This window comes from Hippoglossus stenolepis, chromosome 3 (assembly GCF_022539355.2).
Source record: "Hippoglossus stenolepis isolate QCI-W04-F060 chromosome 3, HSTE1.2, whole genome shotgun sequence".
NCBI classification, from domain to species: domain Eukaryota; kingdom Metazoa; phylum Chordata; class Actinopteri; order Pleuronectiformes; family Pleuronectidae; genus Hippoglossus; species Hippoglossus stenolepis.
In genome coordinates this window covers 13,616,770-13,639,773 of record NC_061485.1, presented here as the reverse complement: position 1 = coordinate 13,639,773, position 23,004 = coordinate 13,616,770, and the positions used below count along the sequence as shown (strand labels likewise).

At 41.2% G+C, this 23,004-nt stretch overlaps 3 protein-coding genes across 7 annotated transcripts; all 3 read left to right on the top strand.

The window, feature by feature from the left end:
• Positions 1–282: 282 nt before the first annotated feature.
• On the top strand, positions 283–5,257 carry srsf3a (serine and arginine rich splicing factor 3a). The gene is made up of 7 exons (XM_035151619.2): positions 283–439; positions 1,315–1,362; positions 1,639–1,849; positions 1,939–2,085; positions 3,897–3,935; positions 4,013–4,099; positions 4,603–5,257. Exons 2-7 carry the CDS (start codon positions 1,356–1,358, stop codon positions 4,628–4,630), a joined length of 519 nt encoding a protein of 172 aa, XP_035007510.1. The 5' UTR covers positions 283–439; positions 1,315–1,355; the 3' UTR covers positions 4,631–5,257.
• A 146-nt stretch (positions 5,258–5,403) lies between these two features.
• Positions 5,404–10,683, top strand: LOC124851545. Its single transcript, XM_047339311.1, has 2 exons — positions 5,404–5,557; positions 5,884–10,683. Exon 2 carries the CDS (start codon positions 5,902–5,904, stop codon positions 10,681–10,683), a length of 4,782 nt encoding a protein of 1,593 aa, XP_047195267.1. The 5' UTR covers positions 5,404–5,557; positions 5,884–5,901.
• rab44 (RAB44, member RAS oncogene family) lies at positions 10,643–22,399 on the top strand. 5 transcript variants are annotated; one of them, XM_035151613.2, is made up of 10 exons: positions 10,652–11,515; positions 13,604–15,745; positions 16,832–16,905; positions 17,846–17,946; positions 18,030–18,167; positions 18,624–18,705; positions 20,048–20,162; positions 20,807–20,905; positions 21,003–21,079; positions 21,222–22,399. In XM_035151613.2, exons 1-10 carry the CDS (start codon positions 10,961–10,963, stop codon positions 21,307–21,309), a joined length of 3,471 nt encoding a protein of 1,156 aa, XP_035007504.2. In that variant the 5' UTR covers positions 10,652–10,960; the 3' UTR covers positions 21,310–22,399. The 5 variants fall into 5 exon arrangements, with proteins under 5 accessions (XP_035007502.2, XP_035007501.2, XP_035007500.2 ...); XM_035151611.2 differs by having other exon boundaries at positions 10,643–15,745; positions 17,846–17,934; positions 18,033–18,167; XM_035151610.2 differs by having other exon boundaries at positions 10,643–15,745; positions 17,846–17,934.
• The last annotated feature ends 605 nt before the right edge of the window (positions 22,400–23,004 follow it).

Below are 23,004 nucleotides of genomic sequence, written 5' to 3'. Positions count from 1 at the left end.
CAGGCTCCAGCCATGCCTACATTTACAAAACAACTTTCTAAATAGTCTTTCTGGAGTTGCTGTTGTGCAGATTCGTTTTTAAAGAATAGCTAAAAGACTTTAACTTGCTTAAAACGATGTAACTAGATAAACTTTTTCTCTAAGAACACCTGCTCACAGTCGAACAGGATATTCATGTTACCCCTTTTTATACAGTCCATGTTAAAGTGTATTTACCGTATCGTGGCCTTGACTCTCCTTTCCTGTACAGCAGGTGGCGCTCTCTGGCTGCGCCCCATCCACCAATAAACACAGAGAAGAAGAGGACGGAAGTAGCGCAGTTGTGACTCTCTTCCGCTGAGCAGCCGCCGGCGCTAACAACAAGTGAAGCTACCAGCAGCCGAACACGGAGGCGTGCGCTCTTCAGCCAACAGCGTCGTTTAGCTTTAGCTACTGAAAGGTGAGTTAAATGTGTTTAATATTTCAATCCGCTTGTTTTTCATTGCTGTCCTTGTATCACGTGTCCCTGCGCAGTGTATTCGTAGACTCGGAAAGTAGATATCTTCAAAGCCGCGTCGTCGTGCTCGATGCTAAAGTTGCTAGCTTTCACGCAAGGTCCCGTGGCTGCCACATTTTGGCTTTAATGTCTGCATCGTGGACGGTGTGGCGTGAATCCAGACTTTATAAAATGTGCGGCACGTTGGACACAAGTAAATACGTCATCTGTTGTGTGTGCACACGCACGGAAGTTGACTAAAAGGGCGAAAATGAAGTCCAACGTTACCCGGAACTCTTGGTACGCACAAGCTAACGACACCGCGCCACGGTACTTTTGTTTGCTAGCTAGCCGTAGCATTGGAGTGTGGCGCTAATGCTGACAGTTTCGCGTTGAAACATAACGTCACGCACGGTTTCCAGGGTTTTAGCAGCGCTTAAGTTAAACTATTACCGTCTAATAAATAGTCATGCGATGATCAGATATGCTTATTTAACAATTAACATTTTTTTTTGAGGGAAGTATTTTATGGCGCTGTTGATCAGTATTGAATCATACAGAGGGTGTTTCTTTTGTTTATTAGTGTTTGATATTAGTCGGGAGGCAAAATAAGAGACACGCCTATCGGTAAAATGCAACACATTCCATTGCTACCACAACCAACACCCTGCTTCTAAAACAATGTGGACACGTTTGTTTAATGAACATTATATTGTCACGCGGTATCATTTAGTTTAGGAGTGTTTTATTAGCCTCCATAGGGACTTGACCACTTACTTAATTTGACTGTGTGTACCGAGAGCACCAGCTGTAACTCTTTGTTTCTTCTTTCCTTTCAGGTTCATCGAATTATTTCAAGAAGAGGATTTGTTTTGGTGAAATGGGAGGTATGATAAGTGATGACCTGATACTTGTTACTCTGACTAACTGAATCTTGCTTCCAGGGTCTTTGAGATTTTCCACAATATTTGTTTTAACTGAGGTTGTTAGCTATCTTGACTTGTGTAATCTTAGCTACCAAGTCTTGTGATAAGTATAGTTAATTGATGAGCGTTATTATTCAATTGTATGTTCTCCTCCCCCGTGAGAAATGCCAACATTGCCCTTCTAACATCAAACGTGTGTATTGTAACCCTCCATGTTTGTGGTTGTCTTTGTTTCAGATCCTGCTCTAACCAGAGACTGTCCCCTGGACTGCAAGGTTTATGTCGGAAATCTGGGAAACAATGGAAACAAGACCGAATTAGAAAGGGCTTTTGGGTACTATGGTCCTTTAAGAAGTGTTTGGGTCGCCAGGAATCCACCAGGTTTTGCTTTTGTAGAGTTTGAAGATCCCAGAGATGCATCTGACGCTGTTAGAGAACTGGATGGAAGGTAATTCCTTTAGCACATATCTTAGTTGTTTGTTTAAGTGCTTATTTATTTTACTGCAGTTTCTAACTCATAATAACTTTTTTGTTAAGAAACATGTGTGGCTGTAAAGTACGCGTCGAGTTGTCCACTGGGGAAAAGCGCTCTAGGAGCCGTGGCCCTCCTCCATCCTGGGGTGGTGGTGGTGGTAGACGCCCCCGTGATGATGTAAGACGACGTAGCCCTCCAGTCAGACGCAGGTAAGGGTTCCCCAGTTGTTAATTCATTTAATATTTTTTATTTAAGGTCTCATATGAAGAGTCAAGCAAAAATGACACAGCAGATTTACATTCCTCACACAGTGTAAATATTTGCTTTTTGACTCCTTCAAAAAATCTTATCCTACCTTAACTGGAGTGATGCTTTTCTTAAACAAAATTTCATTATTTCACCGTCATCAGGTATTTTTTTTCATTTGTTATCTGTGTCAATGTTGTGTTAGAAAGCTGAGTCTATTGGCAGCTTATATCAGCACTTGGCTGTTTATGAAGTGATGTTGAATTATGGGGACATCTTGAGATGCACAGTTAGTTTTTCATCACCCATCTAACACTTTCATTGGTACTTTTTAGAATCACTTTATGCAGGTGTAAATTTTGTTTTCTTTGAGTTCAGTTGCCATCTATTAATAAAACTGAACCCCGTTGCAGAGTCACCACCACGCTTCTCACCATCTGAGTCAGTCAACTAGTCCTCTTTCAGCATCATGTGACTGCTGACCAGCGAGCCCCAATCAGCTTGGCTGGTGTTGTCACATGACCCAGGCGCTCCGCCAGTCAGCAGGTTCCACCAACCTATTGGTTCCTGAGCATGCAGTTCCCAGCATCCTCCTCTTCTTCCTCCAACCTTAACCCAGTCGACAGCGGTCTGCTTTATCAACCAATCAGCGTCTATACTCTTTCTATTCTCAACACAACTACTGTATCAACGGGAACAGCCCATGGCTTTCATCCCATCCCCCAACTCCCCCAAATAATGCAGGGAAAATCATCAACAGCCACTCCCTCCAACCAGCCACCGAGCAACTTCATATCTCCAACATTTGCATCATGTGGCAAATCCTCTCTGCAATTCGACCTCCCTCACCATCAGTCTGGCGTCCTTGCGTCATTTCTATCTTGTCCAAATCCCCTAAAATAGTAAGTTTCTTTTATCCTGCTCTTTTGTAGTTTTATGCTTAATCTATCTTTCAGCGCTGCTTGACAGTTTTCCCTCTGCAGTGATGTAATATTGAGCAATTTCAGTGCAGAGCTGCAAAATCGTAAGGTCAAAACTTGGCGTCATGGAACTTTGCTGTCAGTTTCAAATTGTAATTTGCCAAAAATTTACGTTTATGGGCTGTTCAGTGTCTTTTCATGGCTCGACATTAAGCCATTTTGACTGAAATAAGTTGCACTTAGTTTTTTGTTAATGGTAGCTCACTTTTCAATGAAAATTTCCTTCCACCTTGAGCACGAAGGTTTTCTAATTAAAACCTGCATTAAAAATTTAAAGGTTATCAGGATTATTCTGTAGTGACGTTCAGTGTCAACTCATGTCAGTTACTAATGGTTTTGGTGAAAGTGAAAACGACCACAGGCACCATAGTTTCTCATCAGGTCAACTGAAGGAGTGTTTTCTACCATAATGGCTGTGTGCCTCCAGCATTGGTTAAAACCGCTTAGTGTAATTGCAGAGATAATCTTAGAAAGTGTTTTTCCTGCTTGACATAATTGTCCCAGGTAAGCCTTAATGTCGAGCCCTGACTTTGCTGTAGATTCTGAAATCTGGCTTCGTGATTTGTGCTCATTGGCCAAAGTTTCCTTTTTAATGAGTTGATCTTGATGCATTTCATGGATGCAGATGATCCCTCTATAAACAGAAGGAACTACGTGTAACCACGTTTCCATGTGTAACCCATGCCTCTTTAAAGGATGAGAATATAAGAGGTTTCATTACTGACAGGAACGCGTGAAATTCTAATTCTGTTGTAATTTTTGATTTCATTCTTTTTAATTCACCTACAACATAGATCCCCGAAGAGGAGGAGCCTGAGCCGCAGTCGCAGCAGGTAAGCGTGTAACCTCAGTTTCTATTGATAATTTGTGTTTTGTTGATGATTAAATTAATTTTGGGTTTCCCTTCCAGGTCTGTTTCAAGAGACAGACGTAGATTCCGTTCTCTTTCCAGAGACAAGAATCGTAAGCACTCACGATCCATCTCACGGTCAAGGAGGTAAGTTTATAAATCTAGTTTATACTTCTGCGTAGAATTGATGCCCTAGTTATTGCGTAAGTGTTCAGCATTTATTGGCTCCCACTCAATCTGCTCAGTGAGGTAGATTCAAGGATTAATATGTTAGTGCCATATCAACAAAGTTGATTGGAATTTGTCTTGGCAAGCACACCCAAGCATAAACAAGAAAAAGTCAAACACTCAAATTACATGACGGAGTGAAACACATGAACAAAATCTTAGCTCTTCAAACGACTAGAATCATAAATTACAACATACACAAAAAACTACACTGGCTCAGAAACCTCATTACCAACTCCCTTTGTGGTTGTAACACAGATACAGAAGCACATCATTATAAATGCTCACAACGGTGCAGGCTCTGCATTGATTCTACACAGAAATATAAACCAGCCATGAGTATTATTTCTGACTGCAACAGTTTACTTTTAAACTTACTCTCAATCATGTTGTATTTATTCACTTGTCCATGTATTTTACAGTAATTCCCAGTCTAACGAGAGGAAATGAAAACTTCAGAGGATTCGTCTGCAGGATCCCGCTATGGTTGTGGAAATACAACATTTTTATAGTCACGTTTTTCTTTTTAGATTTTGTTTGTCAGCTTGAAGCAGTTTAAGGTTCGCTTGTTACATTTGTTGTAATAGCAGTCTGTTAAATTGACGACAAAAACTTCTTTCTTTTTCTTTTTTTGGTATCGAATTCACTGTTTACATGAATCAAAATTTTCTTACCCTGCATGTCATGAAATCAATTACTGGATTTAGTTTTAAGTTTCTATCCTGTTACTTTTTAACTGCCTAACTGAATTAAACTACATGTGATGCTTTTATTTGTTTTCTTTTTCTTGGCTGACCTTTAAATCACAATTGGTTACTGTAATAATGCATCGCCAGTCAAAGGAGCATACTTTTTACCAGTGACAAAACAGACTCTTAACTAGTGGTGTAAATACTGGGGCTGTAATATGCAGGTTAATCTTGAAAACAAAAAATTCAGCTGTGATTCTTTTTTTCTTACCTATGTCACTCAGCAAAAGCATTTACTCTTATTATTTGCTTGATTCTCTGAAGTTCTGACAATATGTGCTGATGCAGTCAAACTTCTTGTTCAATAAATGTTTTCCAAGGTCCAAAACTCCTTGTTGCTCATGCTTTTTAATGTTTGAACAGGTGCTTACACTTAAGTTTAATAGTATGGAAAGCTTTGACATGTACGTTAATGAAATCTGAATATGGAAAATGAAGCTCGACTAAATTCAGGAAGTGCCAAATGTTGTTGCATGTAGTTGATAGAGGTTGCGTGTGAGGCCCACACAGGAAGTTTCCAGACCTAGCTGCAGAATAGAAACACCCCCGTGTATGAAACATTGAGCTGAAGCTGATGACTTGACATTAGAAAGCGGCTCATGCGAGATGACAGAGGTGTCCGACTTGGGTAAGTAGATATGGCAAATAACCATGTAGAAGGTCTTGAAATGTAATATGAACTGATCCATTTTACCTTTATGTTAATGTCATTGTTGGCGTTTATTCTTAAAAAAGAAATTAAAGTTTTCAAATTTTTTTTTTTATAGTGACAAAAGCATCGTGTCTGGTTTTTTTGTCTGCTGTATGTGGGTTGTAGGGGAGCTAATGGTGTTTTTTTTATTATGTTTCAATATAGTTAATCCAGGTTGAAGACAGAAGTAATTTACTAGATTCAGTTGATATCTGTTAGAACTGAACTTGATCTCTTGCATTACTTAATGTCTCATGCTTTAGGAGGGAAGATTAGAGATCATGTCTGCTCAAAGAACAAAGCAAAGCCTTGATTCACATCACTTGGTAGTTAACCAAAGTGAAACACCCAAGGCAGCCGAGTTCCATGTAACAGGCGATACTAATGTACCACAACGAGAAGGAGATACGGGACCATTAAGTGTATCGTCTAGTTCTCACAATTCACAATCTGAAACCCAGCCTCTTACTTCAGCAAACAGAAGAAAGCTGGGGTCCAAAAGAAGAAATAAACAGCAACATGTCAAGGACTCAGCAACTGAGAAACACCACAAACCTAGACAGGAACTTGAGGGAAACACCAAGGGTAATGAAGCCCTCGAAACAACACAACCTGAGAGGCAGGAAGAGTTAAATAATCAAGGTAGCAAGCATGATTCATCTGTAGCACGTGACAGCTCTTTATGCTTTACCTCTGGTTATTCTTGTGAAGTTCAGGACCCTTCAACACAAAATCCAGAGGACATCCCAGAAATTCCGATTCTTAAAAGTGGAAATAAACACGTCGATAAAGATGAAAAACCATCTTATTCTTATGGCTTAGTGGAAACCATGCTGGAAGTGACTGGTGCAGCGGCCATTCTTCAGAGTGAGGAAATCAAAGAAAATATTGCTAGCAGCTCTGACTTGATTCGCTCTCTCAGTGTGACAGAAAATGAAAAGAGAAAAGAGGAAGTTTCCGACCTGTTAAGGCAAGATGGGAATGTGGAGGGCAACTATTTGAAGGGTGAGTCACATGTAGAATCTGTAGACACAAGGTTTTCTACGACACCAGAGGTAACCACCGACAAAAACAACCCCAAACAAAATACTGAACTTGCAGATATTCAAAATGAGAACTTCTCCCTTCATTTGGACTCCCAGCTTCAGGATTGCTCTGTCATTACAAAGGAGAGTACTGACACCAATTTGAACACATCAGTGAACAGAAGAAAACTGGGGTCTACTCGTAGAAATAAAAGGCGACAGCATGTAAAGGATCCTGTCGCTGAATCTGAAGAGGAACCTGTCGGTTTTGACGATTTTGAAACAGCAATAGTTTCATCACTGACAGAGACAGATGTGCATGTGAAATCTGTGGAAACCATGCTGGAAGGAATAAACAGATCTCCCACTGATGAAATTGAAAGAAAAGAAACTGCACATGTTGGCATCTCTGAGTTAAATAGTTTAAATTTCCTTCCAACTTCCAGTGAACCACTGATTAACCAATCAAATGTCAGGGAGATGCCACATGAGCTTGCCAGTGTGTACTCTGAAACAAATGCAGAAGGTAAAGAAAGAGATGAGGACACCGACTTGTCAAAGCCGTGGGGGAGTTTTCACGCCAGTGACTTGATGAATGAGTCACGTGTGAAATCAGACTACTTCGAGTGTCCTATGAAACTAGAGACACCCACAGAAGAAGACCATGGAGAACACACAGAACCTGAGCGCTGTGTTGAGTTAGCAAAAGATTCATCACCAAATGAGGAGTTGTCTACAAATGAGGAACAGAATGAGCATTTCAGCTTATCTGAAGTCAGAGGAGCTCAGAACTTGAATGAAGAGGAGGTTAAACCTGCAGGAATACATCTGATGGATCATTCTTTCGATAGTGCGAATTCTGAAATCCGTTTTGCAAACCTGACAGACCAAGCTGAAGTCAGTGACTCATCCCGATCTGAGTCGAGTGTGAAGGGGGTGGAAGATTCTGCTACTGAGCAGGAAGTCTCAAAACCTGATTATAAACAGGACGAGTGTCCTGAAATGCAAAGCAATGTGGAGGCTTTCAAACAGATAAATGAAGATGATCAAGTATATGATCCAAAGAAACCAGAGACCAGTGACATTGAGAGACTGGACACTGCAGTAGTTCAGGTATATGAAAATGAAGGCCAATTAGAGGATGATATAAAACCCAGCGTGGAACAAACAAGTCACCAGGAGAAAGAAAGACTCCCCACTGACGTGACTGAGATCAAATCTCCTCTAGAGACCGTGGAATCAGAAACACGTGCTCCTTTTGACGCACAACCTCAGGACACTTCAGTAATAATAGATGATCAAAACAACACTGACTTTAACCCCATTAGCAACAGAAGAAAACTGGGTTCTAGTCGTAGAAATAAAAGACAAAAGATTGTGGAGAACCCTGGTGTTGTATCAGAGATGTCATTAATGCTAGATACAGAAATCCAGGAAATATCAATGCAAATGATCCAGGAAGGAAGGGACAAAGTGGAGCCATCTGAGACTGAAGACGTTTGTGATGACAATCAAGAAAATGCACATAGTAGCAACTCTGGATTAACTAGTATTAGTGTACATTCAAGTCCTCCAGTTGAGCAACAGGTAACTGAACAACCAAATTCCCCTGCCAGTGCTTACTCTGCTGTAACAGATACAGAAAATAAACAGGACACGGACCTCTTAATGCGGTGGGGATTTTTACAGGCTGACAACTGGCTGAATGAGAAAGAGAGTGAAGAGTCCTCTAGCAAATCAGACATAACCACAGAGAAAAGTAACTACAGAGAACATACAGAGCCTAAATATGGAGTTGAGCAAGTGGCAGTTTCATCACCAAAAGAGGAGATGTCTACAATGGAGGGTCAAAATGAACATTTGAGCTCATCTGAGGTCAGAGCTGCGCAGCACTCGGAGGATGTTGTGGAGGAAGTGCATGATGAGGAAGTAAAGCCAATACACATGCCAACAATGCATCAAACCGATGACTTCTCAGTTGAGGAAAGAAACCCCTGTTTACAAACTCTGGAATCAGAAACAAAGTCGCCTTTTGATTCGCAACCTGTGGACAATTCTGTGAGCATCAAAGAGGAAACTCACTCTGGCTTCAAACTCACAGGGAACAGAAGAAAACTGGGGTCAAGCCGAAGACTTAAAGGACGACAGCACGGCCCAGAGATCACTGAACCGGCAGAGGAAGTTGTAGAAAATACCTGCAGTGATGAAGAAAAGACTGAAAAAGAAAAAATGCCAACAGGAACAATAAGTCAGGAAGAATTGAAAGAGCAAACCAGCCCAGATTTCAATCTCACTAAGAAAATTACATCAGCTGTGGAGGAGCAGGAGAACACAGAAGAAATACCAGATGAAGATACAACTCTGTCACTGAATATGATGGACAACAGCACAACAGTGACAACAGACTTTCTCAATTCTACTGAAGAAGTCCAAGAGGCAGAGAAGAAATTCATAAAAGAGCCAGAAGATTTAACTCCACTTCCAGTTCATGATGTAGTTCAAATGGACTTGATACAAGCTGTGGAAGCCTCAGTTTGGAATGATAATTCAGACTCACAAAATATCTCAAATCATGATGACAACGTCAGGACCAAATCTGTCCCATCTGACGTACTCGACCAAGAAGAAACCTCTCACATCCAAAACACAGAATCTTCACCCTGTGACACAGACTCAGTGGGACAAGAAATTTGTGTCCAACAGACAACTAACGTGAATGAATCTGAGGGAGATGTCGTGTTAAACGAAGCAACAAGTTTAATGGGTGCACAAGGGTCTGAAGAGGTTGACTTGGAAGAAGAACGCAAAGATCCTGCCAATAAAGACCATTTGGCAGAAGACACAAACACTTCAGTTGAAGTCACACCCGATGAACCTTTTTCTGTTGCACAAAATGAACCTGAAACATTTGAAATTGGTCATGAGGAAAACACAAGAGCAAAGCCAGCTGAGAAAGTTGGGATTTCTCCAGCAGCAGATACATCTAACAGCCGAGGAGAAACGGACAGCAAAGATAAAACAGATCAAAGAAACTTGGATGTGGATTTAGATGTAGATGTGAGAAATCTTGACAGGATGGAGGTGGTGGAGGAGTTATCGTCAATAGTCACAAAAGAGGAACATGCACATGGGTCACTGAGTACTGTGGATAAAGAAAAGGACATTAATGAAACCAGTTCTGTGCACAATGATGGACAAAAGCTGCAAAGCAATACCTCTGACCTGCAGACAATAGAGAGTAACATGATTCCAAACAGAGAGGATTCAATGGCTCTTCTTCCTGATCAGTCAGCCTTCCACAATGAGGAAGTTGTTAATCCTGTCACATTTGTTCAGGGAACTGATGTAAGGGCTGGTGAGGTAGATGTAGATGTTAGTGCGGAGCCAACACAGCAAGATGATTTTAGAAGCAATGAGATGCAAACAACCTCTGTGGTCATTGGTAGAAGAAGTCCATCAATAAATCTGTTGCTGCCTCCAAATACTGAGGACGCTATCAACACTGACTCTGTTATTATAGAAGCTGCACAAAGTGATAAGCAAAGTCCAGAAGGCCTTAAAGAAGGCCTAATACAGGACCAACCTTTCAAATCAGTAGAGGCACCAAGTGTTGTTGTGGCAGATCAGGAGATGGTAGAATCTGTCACACAAGAGCCAAACAACGCTCCTGAAGGAGCTCACAAAACCAACTTTGAGATGAAGGATTCAAGTCCACATGTCAGTCCCAACAGGCGAAGAAAGATGGGCTCCACCCGCAGAAACCTTGGATCACGATCCAAAGTGGAAAACCCACATCAAGAGCAGACACATACACAATCAGAGAGTGTAGAGTCCTCCAGCAAACCAGAGATAACCACAGAGAAAAGCAACTACAGAGAACATACAGAGCCTAAATATGGAGTTGAGCAAGTGGCAGTTTCATCACCAAAGGAGGAGACGTCTACAATGGAGGGTCAAAATGAACATTCAAGCTCATCTGAGGTCAGAGGTCGCAGTACTCGGAGGATGTTGTGGAGGAAGTGCATGACGATGAAGTAAAGCCAATACATATCGATGACTTCTCAGTTGAGGAAAGAAACCCCTGTTTACAAACTCTGGAATCAGAAACAAAGTCACCTTTTGATTCGCAACCTGTGGACAATTCTGTGAGCATCAAAGAGGAAACTCACTCTGGCTTCAAACTCACAGGGAACAGAAGAAAACTGGGGTCAAGCCGAAGACTTAAAGGACGACAGCACGGCCCAGAGATCACTGAACCGGCAGAGGAAGTTGTAGAAAATACCTGCAGTGATGAAGAAAAGACTGAAAAAGAAAAATGCCAACAGGAACAATAAGTCAGGAAGAATTGAAAGAGCAAACCAGCCCAGATTTCAATCTCACTAAGAAAATTACATCAGCTGTGGAGGAGCAGGAGAACACAGAAGAAATACCAGATGAAGATACAACTCTGTCACTGAATATGATGGACAACAGCACAACAGTGACAACAGACTTTCTCAATTCTACTGAAGAAGTCCAAGAGGCAGAGAAGAAATTCATAAAAGAGCCAGAAGATTTAACTCCACTTCCAGTTCATGATGTAGTTCAAATGGACTTGATACAAGCTGTGGAAGCCTCAGTTTGGAATGATAATTCAGACTCACAAAATATCTCAAATCATGATGACAATGTCAGGACCAAATCTGTCCCATCTGACGTACTCGACCAAGAAGAAACCTCTCACATCCAAAACACAGAATCTTCACCCTGTGACACAGACTCAGTGGGACAAGAAATTTGTGTCCAACAGACAACTAACGTGAATGAATCTGAGGGAGATGTCGTGTTAAACGAAGCAACAAGTTTAATGGGTGCACAAGGGTCTGAAGAGGTTGACTTGGAAGAAGAACGCAAAGATCCTGCCAATAAAGACCATTTGGCAGAAGACACAAACACTTCAGTTGAAGTCACACCCAATGAACCTTTTTCTGTTGCACAAAATGAACCTGAAACATTTGAAATTGGTCATGAGGAAAACACAAGAGCAAAGCCAGCTGAGAAAGTTGGGATTTCTCCAGCAGCAGATACATCTAACAGCCGAGGAGAAACGGACAGCAAAGATAAAACAGATCAAAGAAACTTGGATGTGGATTTAGATGTAGATGTGAGAAATCTTGACAGGATGGAGGTGGTGGAGGAGTTATCGTCAATAGTCACAAAAGAGGAAAATGCACATGGGTCACTGAGTACTGTGGATAAAGAAAAGGACATTAATGAAACCAGTTCTGTGCACAATGATGGACAAAAGCTGCAAAGCAATACCTCTGACCTGCAGACAATAGAGAGTAACATGATTCCAAACAGAGAGGATTCAATGGCTCTTCTTCCTGATCAGTCAGCCTTCCACAATGAGGAAGTTGTTAATCCTGTCACATTTGTTCAGGGAACTGATGTAAGGGCTGGTGAGGTAGATGTAGATGTTAGTGCGGAGCCAACACAGCAAGATGATTTTAGAAGCAATGAGATGCAAACAACCTCTGTGGTCATTGGTAGAAGAAGTCCATCAATAAATCTGTTGCTGCCTCCAAATACTGAGGACGCTATCAACACTGACTCTGTTATTATAGAAGCTGCACAAAGTGATAAGCAAAGTCCAGAAGGCCTTAAAGAAGGCCTAATACAGGACCAACCTTTCAAATCAGTAGAGGCACCAAGTGTTGTTGTGGCAGATCAGGAGATGGTAGAATCTGTCACACAAGAGCCAAACAACGCTCCTGAAGGAGCTCACAAAACCAACTTTGAGATGAAGGATTCAAGTCCACATGTCAGTCCCAACAGGCGAAGAAAGATGGGCTCCACCCGCAGAAACCTTGGATCACGATCCAAAGTGGAAAACCCACATCAAGAGCAGACACATACACAATCAGAGAGTGTAGAGTCCTCCAGCAAACCAGAGATAACCACAGAGAAAAGCAACTACAGAGAACATACAGAGCCTAAATATGGAGTTGAGCAAGTGGCAGTTTCATCACCAAAGGAGGAGACGTCTACAATGGAGGGTCAAAATGAACATTCAAGCTCATCTGAGGTCAGAGGTGCGCAGTACTCGGAGGATGTTGTGGAGGAAGTGCATGACGATGAAGTAAAGCCAATACATATCGATGACTTCTCAGTTGAGGAAAGAAACCCCTGTTTACAAACTCTGGAATCAGAAACAAAGTCGCCTTTTGATTCGCAACCTGTGGACAATTCTGTGAGCATCAAAGAGGAAACTCACTCTGGCTTCAAACTCACAGGGAACAGAAGAAAACTGGGGTCAAGCCGAAGACTTAAAGGACGACAGCACGGCCCAGAGATCACTGAACCGGCAGAGGAAGTTGTAGAAAATACCTGCAGTGATGAAGAAAAGACTGAAAAAGAAAAAATGCCAACAGGAACAATAAGTCAGGAAGAATTGAAAGAGCAAACCAGCCCAGATTTCAATCTCACTAAGAAAATTACATCAGCTGTGGAGGAGCAGGAGAACACAGAAGAAATACCAGATGAAGATACAACTCTGTCACTGAATATGATGGACAACAGCACAACAGTGACAACAGACTTTCTCAATTCTACTGAAGAAGTCCAAGAGGCAGAGAAGAAATTCATAAAAGAGCCAGAAGATTTAACTCCACTTCCAGTTCATGATGTAGTTCAAATGGACTTGATACAAGCTGTGGAAGCCTCAGTTTGGAATGATAATTCAGACTCACAAAATATCTCAAATCATGATGACAACGTCAGGACCAAATCTGTCCCATCTGACGTACTCGACCAAGAAGAAACCTCTCACATCCAAAACACAGAATCTTCACCCTGTGACACAGACTCAGTGGGACAAGAAATTTGTGTCCAACAGACAACTAACGTGAATGAATCTGAGGGAGATGTCGTGTTAAACGAAGCAACAAGTTTAATGGGTGCACAAGGGTCTGAAGAGGTTGACTTGGAAGTGGTGGAGGAGTTATCGTCAATATTCACAAAAGAGGAAAATGCACATGGGTCACTGAGTACTGTGGATAAAGAAAAGGACATTAATGAAACCAGTTCTGTGCACAATGATGGACAAAAGCTGCAAAGCAATTCCTCTGACCTGCAGACAATAGAGAGTAACATGATTCCAAACAGAGAGGATTCAATGGCTCTTCTTCCTGATCAGTCAGCCTTCCACAATGAGGAAGTTGTTAATCCTGTCACATTTGTTCAGGGAACTGATGTAAGGGCTGGTGAGGTAGATGTAGATGTTAGTGCGGAGCCAACACAGCAAGATGATTTTAGAAGCAATGAGATGCAAACAACCTCTGTGGTCATTGGTAGAAGAAGTCCATCAATAAATCTGTTGCTGCCTCCAAATACTGAGGACGCTATCAACACTGACTCTGTTATTATAGAAGCTACACAAAGTGATAAGCAAAGTCCAGAAGGCCTTAAAGAAGGCCTAATACAGGACCAACCTTTCAAATCAGTAGAGGTTCCAAGTGTTGTTGTGGCAGATCAGGAGATGGTAGAATCTGTCACACAAGAGCCAAACAACGCTCCTGAAGGAGCTCACAAAACCAACTTTGAGATGAAGGATTCAAGTCCACATGTCAGTCCCAACAGGCGAAGAAAGATGGGCTCCACCCGCAGAAACCTTGGATCACGATCCAAAGTGGAAAACTCACATCAAGAGCAGACACATACACAATCAGAGAGTGTAGAGTCCTCCAGCAAACCAGAGATAACCACAGAGAAAAGCAACTACAGAGAACATACAGAGCCTAAATATGGAGTTGAGCAAGTGGCAGTTTCATCACCAAAGGAGGAGACATCTACAATGAAGGATAAAACTGAGCATTTGAGCTCATCTGAGGTCAGAGCTGCGCAGCACTCGGCGGATGCTGTGGAGGAAGTGCTTGAAGAGGAAGTAAAGCCAATACACATGCCAACAATGCATCAAACCGATGACTTCTCAGTTGAGGAAAGAAACCCCTGTTTACAAACTCTGGAATCAGAAACAAAGTCGCCTTTTGATTCGCAACCTGTGGACAATTCGGTGAGCATCAAAGAGGAAACTCACTCGGGCTTCAAACTCACAGGGAACAGAAGAAAACTGGGGTCAAGCCGAAGACTTAAAGGACGACAGCACGGCCCAGAGATCACTGAACCGGCAGAGGAAGTTGTAGAAAATACCTGCAGTGATGAAGAAAAGACTGAAAAAGAAAAAATGCCAACAGGAACAATAAGTCAGGAAGAATTGAAAGAGCAAACCAGCTCAGATTTCAATCTCACTAAGAAAATTACATCAGCTGTCGAGGACTCTGTTAATATAGAAGCTACACAAAGTGATAAGCAAAGTCCAGAAGGCATTAAAGAAGGCTTTATACAGGATCAACCTTTCAAACCAGTAGAGGCACCAAGTGTTGTTGTGGCAGATCCGGAGATGGTGGAATCTGTCACACAAGAGCCAAACAACGCTCCTGAAGGAGCTACCAAAACAAACTTGGAGATAAAGGATTCAAGTCCACATGTCAGTTCACCCAACAGGCGAAGAAAAATGGGCTCCACCCGCAGAAACCTTGGATCACGATCCAAAGTGGAAAACTCACATCAAAAGCAAGAGGTGGATAAAGAGGATGTAAATGTTGGAGATGTGTCTCCTGAAAGTGTCTCAGTAATCGCTGAAAAAGAGCCACCGATTAATGATCAGCAGGAAAACAGGGACTCTGAGCAAAGGAAAGAGAAGGTGTTTGAAACAGTGGAACTGAGTCACACTGGTGAATCTCAGGGGAAATCTCCAGCTCAGCAAACACTCGAAGAAAATCCTGATTCTCTCCATCAACAAGCAGAAACGGAGCATCATCTAACCCCAGATTACCTCACTGCACTATCCCCTCCTCAACATGATGTTACGTCAGAATCAGCAGCTGGAGGGAAAAGAAGAAAGCTGGGATCTAGCCGGAAGTCCCGTGGACCTCAAAAGGATGAAGACAGAATGATGGGTGCACCAAAAGAGAGAGATGCGATTCTGACTGAGGAAAGTGTCAGCACGGCAAGTCAAGAGCAGAGAGAAGAGTCTTCGGCCCTGGATGAAAAATCAGAGGTGAGAGGCAAAGCTTTAATATTAAAAATATTATATGTGTGTGATTCTATTATTATGTTTTTTATTCTCTCTGACATGGCCTTTCCCATTTGTGTGTGTGTTCATGCGTTTGTCCAATAACTAAAGGCAAAATAACACCGACAGATTTTTACTAAACATGGTTGAATTATTACTTGGTATCGTGTATCTCCGGATTGATAACTTTTGAAGCTGATCAGTCAATGGACAATGATGACAGTCAGACAGACATTATGAAAGTGCATTATTGCGACATTAAAAAGTTAACATTGACTGTGCTGGGTTTGCATCACCCCTCTGGTGCAATTCTGTTAGTATTGTGGCAGATTTAGTGAAACAAATGAGCCCAGGCCTTTGAACTCCCTTTCAATTAACCTGTCAGTTTAATTCATGTAATTTTATCATACAAATTGATGGCATTACACAATGGCCTTTGAATAGTCAACAAAATCGAACTCGTATCTATTCTTAGTGACAGTAGCAGTAGAAAGTCTGTGTTGTGCTCAGCTTCCTGTTTGCATCAAAATATTTGCGAGTGTTTGTTCCAAGAAGAACAAAATGACACAATGAACCAAAATGAGGAACATGTGGTCAACCCTGCAAGTTTCACATAGTGAAAAGGGAACATAAACATTTATCTGCACTCGAAGTCTGTATCGTTTTTTTCTTTAAAGCGTTCAGATACAGTTGCACAACAAGTTAAACAACAACTAGTCAAGAAGGTATGTGCACTGGTGGGAGAGGATATCATGCAAAGCAGAAAACTAATGAGTGTCCTCCTTAAGCAAATATTATTTTTGTGTTCCAGAACATACTCATAAAAGTCCTGCTGCTTTTAGTTTGCATAAAACATTATATTTTAGTGGCGTTGCATCATATGTCAGAGGGAGTGCAAACAATGTATCAGCCTCACAGTATAAAACTTCAGAGCTCAGATCGGTAAATGCAACTTTCAGTCGCTCGGTGTAAAAGCATTGAATGTTATCCTATTTAGCAAACAAAAGAGAAAGCTGTTTTACTGTTTACTGAACGACAGATCTATTGACTGAGTTTTTTTTTTGTCTGCAGGTTGATGAAAGTGTGAAAAAATCATCATCTGGCATCAGCGTCTCAAACGCACAGGAGCACTCAAGGCCTTTGAGGTAAAACCAAACACCACAGCTCAACAGAGATAACAAACAAACACTGCAGCCTCCAAAACCTGTTTAACGTCCTCAGTGGCTTTGCATATAAGTGTCGACCTGCCTGATACTATCGGAGAATAATCTTCCTTCATATCAGCATGACCCAGTTCAGAATAAATATAAATCTATTAAACCTCTATTCAATGATGTTTTCTATAGACTATACATTTACCTTCAGCCACTAAACAAATAAGTGTCTGGATTCTGTTTTCATATTCTGCAGAGTCAATTGAGGTGGTGAAAATACAAAGAATTCAAGCCATTGTCTGAGGCAAACACTCAACTTCCTCATTGCTGGCAGTTCAACAACTTGTCAGCCTGCCAACTAATCTAACTTGATATGATATATGTAATATTGCACCGAGTGTTCTGCATTCATTCTCTTTTTTAAACTGATTGGCGTTAGCAATCAAAACAAAGACTAAACATCCACACGGACACTATTGGGTGAATCTATTAAATAGTAAAAGACGTTTTGACTGTGACTCATCAAAGAAGCCGAGCCTCTGACTCACGGGAGCCTTTGGTCGACACTAATCCTCACATGCATACAGTGGTAACAGTGCAAACAGGGTTTGGTGCTAACACTATATACAGACGTTTGATTTGTCAGCAGGTCAGTGGCATTGTTGGTTTCACATTGCACAGCCTCCAACTAGGATGATTGAGATTGTACAGTGTCTTCACAGAAAATAGAGGTGATAGTGACCTGATGTGACCAAACACAATAATTACACATTAACATTTTAAAGTTACATTTTTCTTTTCAAATGTGTTTTTCTTTCAAATTCCAATGTCACCTTGTGGTTATATCCGCCCCGTTCGTCATTCAAAATACTGATGGTGATACTCATTTGTTGTGCGTATTGTATTATATAACCCTTTGTCTGTTCCGCAGTGGGAAGGCCCCTGAAAGAGGGACTCCGCTTCAACAGCCCTATGCTGAAATCCGCCTGAGACAAGAGAGTCAAAATACGTTTGCTTTGGGTAAATTGAACAGTAAGACGTACACGCTGAATTCAAGAGTCACAGTAGTTTGTCATAGAGAAAATACAATACATGTGTTTTTGTTTTCCCTCCAGCAGGTGATTCCAGAGGAGCAGACGTCGGATCAAAACGTTATAACGTGATGCTGGTTGGAGACAGCTGCGTAGGCAAGACCTCCCTGATGCAAAGAGCCCAAAGTGGGAAGTTTTCTTTCGATTTACCCTCCTCTATCGGTAAGACCCTGATCTCTATTGAAGTATATTAGGTGATAAAGTTTAAGACAGGACAAGATAAGATAAGATAAGATCCTTTATTGATTCCCATGGGGTACAAAAATAAATAACAACGACAAGAGAGCATGAGTGAGCGTTGATGAAACACGAGCCACGCAGGGCCGTACAAAACCACGAAACGATGATACACCCACAACAAATACCAGCACCAACAACATCAGACACATCAGAGCAGCATCAACAGAAGCAAAACATAATCACATGACTCACGTGTGTTAAAAATGAGGCCAGTTCTCGAGACAATGAGTGAAGGTGTGGTAGAAAGCACAGGCTCTGATTCACCTATTAAGGTGTTCCGTAATTGAGAGGCTTTCATAGTCCCTTCTTAGAGTGGATCTGCATTCTCATAAATGAAGGTAAATATAACAGAATCATTTACAAAAGCATATTTTATAGGCTTGGACACCTCTACGTGGACTGTGATGGTGGATGGAAAGCCTGTGGTGCTCCAGTTATGGGACACAGCGGGTCAGGAAAGGTAAGTCTGCTGTTTGATTTCACAGCTCATCACAGAGCGACTCATGCTAATTATTAGTCATGTTTTCGATTTTATGATTGATTCACGTGATCTTTAAAAGTTCATCCCTGCAAAGATAATGTTTCACCCTTTCCGGTGGTGATCTTAAACATAGCTGCTGGCGATGTCAGTTAGTGGGGAGGAGATTTCTGGCACAATGTTACCTAATTCCAGTTTGCAGGGAGGAGAAGTACTGCATGTAGTGAAAGAAAACTTGATTGTGTTCGATGCCCGTTATCCTGATGACCTGGAGGAAAGCTGGAAGGTGTATTGAAGGACATCTGAAAACCTGTCAGTCTCTAAACATGCGTACAGGTGCACTTTCAGGTCCAGCAGCTTTTCCTGGGTTTGCTCCTGATGTCTGTTGTGAATGGGCACGTGATCTGGTTGTTGGTTGGAGGGAAGGTCGTTTAGTATATCTGAGCAGGAGGCATCACCGTGAAGGGTACAGGGTGTTATTTTGTGCTTTCTAATGTCCTAAGTCCTCCAGCATGTCTTTTATATCCAGGACGTGTGAGTGGACTCAGGACAGGTTGTCTCTGTCCCGAGGGCTTTCTCGACACAAAATGTGACGGGAGCATCCCGGGCTCTCAGCAGAGTGTCAGCCAAGACTTCTGATGAGCACATGTTAATACATCATGGACGTGTTATTGTAGCAAGCAGCAGATACTGTTCACACAGGCCTGGACATGTTCTAGATAATGTGCCCAAAACAGCCTTACTATGTTCAGGCGTCAATTTGAAGCCAAGTTGTAACCTGTTACAGAACCGGTTTGACACATCTCAGCAATGTTCTGTATTCTAGAATGATTACAAATGTCGCGCCAGGGGCATGGAGCAGTGTGTGCACGGAGCAGGTGGACGTCCACATGTTCACTCCACATGCTACAGACATGTGGCTGGTTGGGTAGTTAGGTGCTTGGACGACATATTAGATTAGCATAGTTGAACAGCCTTGTGAACCCACTCATTTGATAGGCAAAACAGAAGTTAAAGGTAATGAGCTAAAAAGAAGAAAAATGTCATTGAAAGATTTTCTTAACCAGAAAAACCAGAAAAAACAGAAAAACCAAAAAAAATTCTCAGTAAACTCAACTAACCAGTGTATTAGGATTAGTGGAGACACACCTTTCACCTCGGGCCTGTTCAGTTACGACACTGCATTGTTTCCCACGGTATTACTTTCACTGAAGAATGTGATGAAAATGATTAAAAGTGAAGTTGGTGGCCTCCACCTGGTTCAAACCGGATGTCTTATCTCTGCTCGGATCCTCTCATATTATAATGTTTCCGGTCCCGACAGGTTTCACAGCATCACCAGGCAGGTTTTTCACAAAGCGCAGGCGTTCCTCTTGATGTACGACGTCACGTCTTCTCAGAGCTTCACTGCCATCAGCTACTGGGCAAACTGCATCCAGGTACTGTGCATATCAAGTGTCCATGTTGGAGTGTGAAACGCTGTCACTGATCTACAGGCTTTGCCCACATATTGTTTTTAACTGATGATGTCAAACTTAGCTGTGATATTTGCTGCCCATACAACTGCTTGTCAAAAGGCAAAACGCTGGTTCATTTCACAGTTAATACAGGAATTGTTTCTATAATTATGCTGCTATTATAAATTATACCTTTAAATACAGTTTTGCAAATGCAGCTGCAGCATAGATAAATAAACTGACAGCAGAAATGGACAATTGTGAGTGAACACTGGCATTTTACTGAAAGCAACACATTTCCTGCACATTTCACACACTCATAGATAGTTATTCCCTGGGATTTTGCTCAAATAGCTTTAAAACAATTATGGATCTGCCCCAAAGTTTCATGGGTTCTTTCTTGGTCCATGTCCCATCTTTTCAGCAAGTTTCGTTGGAATTCAATTAGCAGTTTCTGCGTAATCCTGCTGACAAACAATAACCTCAGATAACATTTATAGCACACTGTGAAGGTGTAAAATTCATTAACAATACAAAAAAAACACACAATTGCATATAAATGCTGTAGCATTTATAGAACATGGACCCTAAATATCAGAATCATCAAAGTGTTCCATATTTTGCAGGAAGGTGCATCGGAAGACGTGACCATTTTACTTCTTGGGAATAAGAGTGATTGTGGAGAACGGCAGGTTAAAACTGAGGAGGGAGAAATCCTCGCTAAGGTTTGAATCTGCGGCGTTACATCATCTCACAGTTTCTGATGACGACGCAGTATTTGTAAATTGCTGTAATGGTAAAAGTGTCTGTTTACCTCCACAGGAGTACAACTTTGAATTCATGGAGTGTAGCGCTGCCACAGGGGATAACGTGATTCACTCTTTGGAAACTGTGGCCAGGTAATAAACACATTTAACGATATAAAAAAAGAAATTGTAATTGTCTATCTCACCCAAGTGATTTTTGAATAGTCTCTGTGCTGTAATTTCACTAGTCGCCACAACATCAGCTGCTCGTGTTGCTCTTGTTGTGTTGTTGCAGGATGTTGAGTGAAAAAGATGACACAAGTGAGGAAGCCATGGTGTTACACAAAGAGCCCCCCCGGAGCAAAAGGTCAGGATGTTGCTGAACTTGTGGCGATGGAGAAACTCGGATCCAAGTGGACGTTCCGCACTCAGTGTTCATCACAACGAAACCTGATACTCCAACTATTCTTTTTATCCATGGCTACATTTCCTTTTTACGCCTTTGGACATTTTAGTATTTCTACCAAGCCTGAACAGGTAAATGTTTGATTTAGATAATATAAGAGTATGAAATTTCATGTGTGCTTATTGGACATCTCTATGTATGTACTATACACCTAGTGCAGGTGTTGTATAATACCAGGATTAGATGAACATCAACTTTTCTTCTATAAAAATGCTAATTTATATTGTTGTTCTCTGTATGTTTCATCATTTTAGATTAATTTACCTTGCTTGAAATACTCTGCAGTACTTTACTGGTCCAATTTCATATCGATGATCACATTAAATTGATATTTATAGAAGAATTTTAGGAATGCAAGAATGTAATGAAAACATATCGTCTTGAGGTCGTATCGACCTCTTAATGCGCTTCACAGTACAAGACACATTCACTCACACATTCATACAGAACTAACATTCACAGCGCTTTTCTATCACACATCATTCACACACCGTCAGAGGCAATTTGGGGGTTTTCCCCCCCGAGGACACGTTCTGGATAGTGGTTCTACCTCCTGATCAACAGCCGCCCAAAATAAATGGTTTTCACAAAGAAAATCATCTACATCATGCAGCTATTAAGTGTTTGTTCTACACTGTTTGTATTTTATGGAAAATAAGTGTTCATTTTACTTTCATGGAAAAAGTATTGTACCAATCAGTATCTTAGAGGAAATATTAAAATATGAAATACTGCATTCCTGAAGATCTTTTCATTTTTCTTTAGTACAAAGTGTTATTTCAAAATAGTTTTCATAGTTCATTGTGATTCGTGTGTTTACCAAATGAATGGTGTCGGACTCATAAATTCATTTCATGGCTCTATAATAAAAGACAGTGGTAATAAAATGATTGACTTGCTCTCAGTATGAATGTCTTAATGATGTTGTGAAACTTGAGTCACTGAATACCTGTAATCAAATTGTTCTAATGTCATGTGTCGTCCTTAATAAAGCTGCAGATCGACAACTCATGCTCATGTAGTCAATCTGTGTCCTCACAGACGTTGTGTGTCTCCAGATTGACAAAGACACCAGTGTTCCCACTGGAACAACAAGTCCTTCAATGGTATGAGGAGTATGACAACAATGGCTCTGCTGGAATAACCTCATAACCTCCCCAAAGGAGCTTTTGTGGGAAACAGATGCTGAGACATCATCTCATTAGAAGCCTGAGAACATTACACCAAATCTGATCTTAGTGATCCACTTCCATGGAGAATCGCTGCATTTCTCTGCCCTTCAGTTGTTTGTGGATTTCCAACATAGGCTGGAACATGTTAACATTTTAGTTTTGTTAAAATAGAAACATTTATTCTACATCTACATTGATTATACAAAATTCAAGGAGTTTTTCAATGAATCTTCAAGCCTCAATTCCAAGGACCCAACCAGGCTGAGACACAGGTCAATGTTAATTACTAACACCGAGTTTAGATAAAGAGACTTTAAGACTTTACAGGGACTCGTGGATAACAATTAAAAAGAGGCTTTGCTTCAACACTTCTCAACGTGGCTGTGTCACAGTGATGAGACAATAAACCTTCTCTAACACAGTAAAACAATATGTTGTGT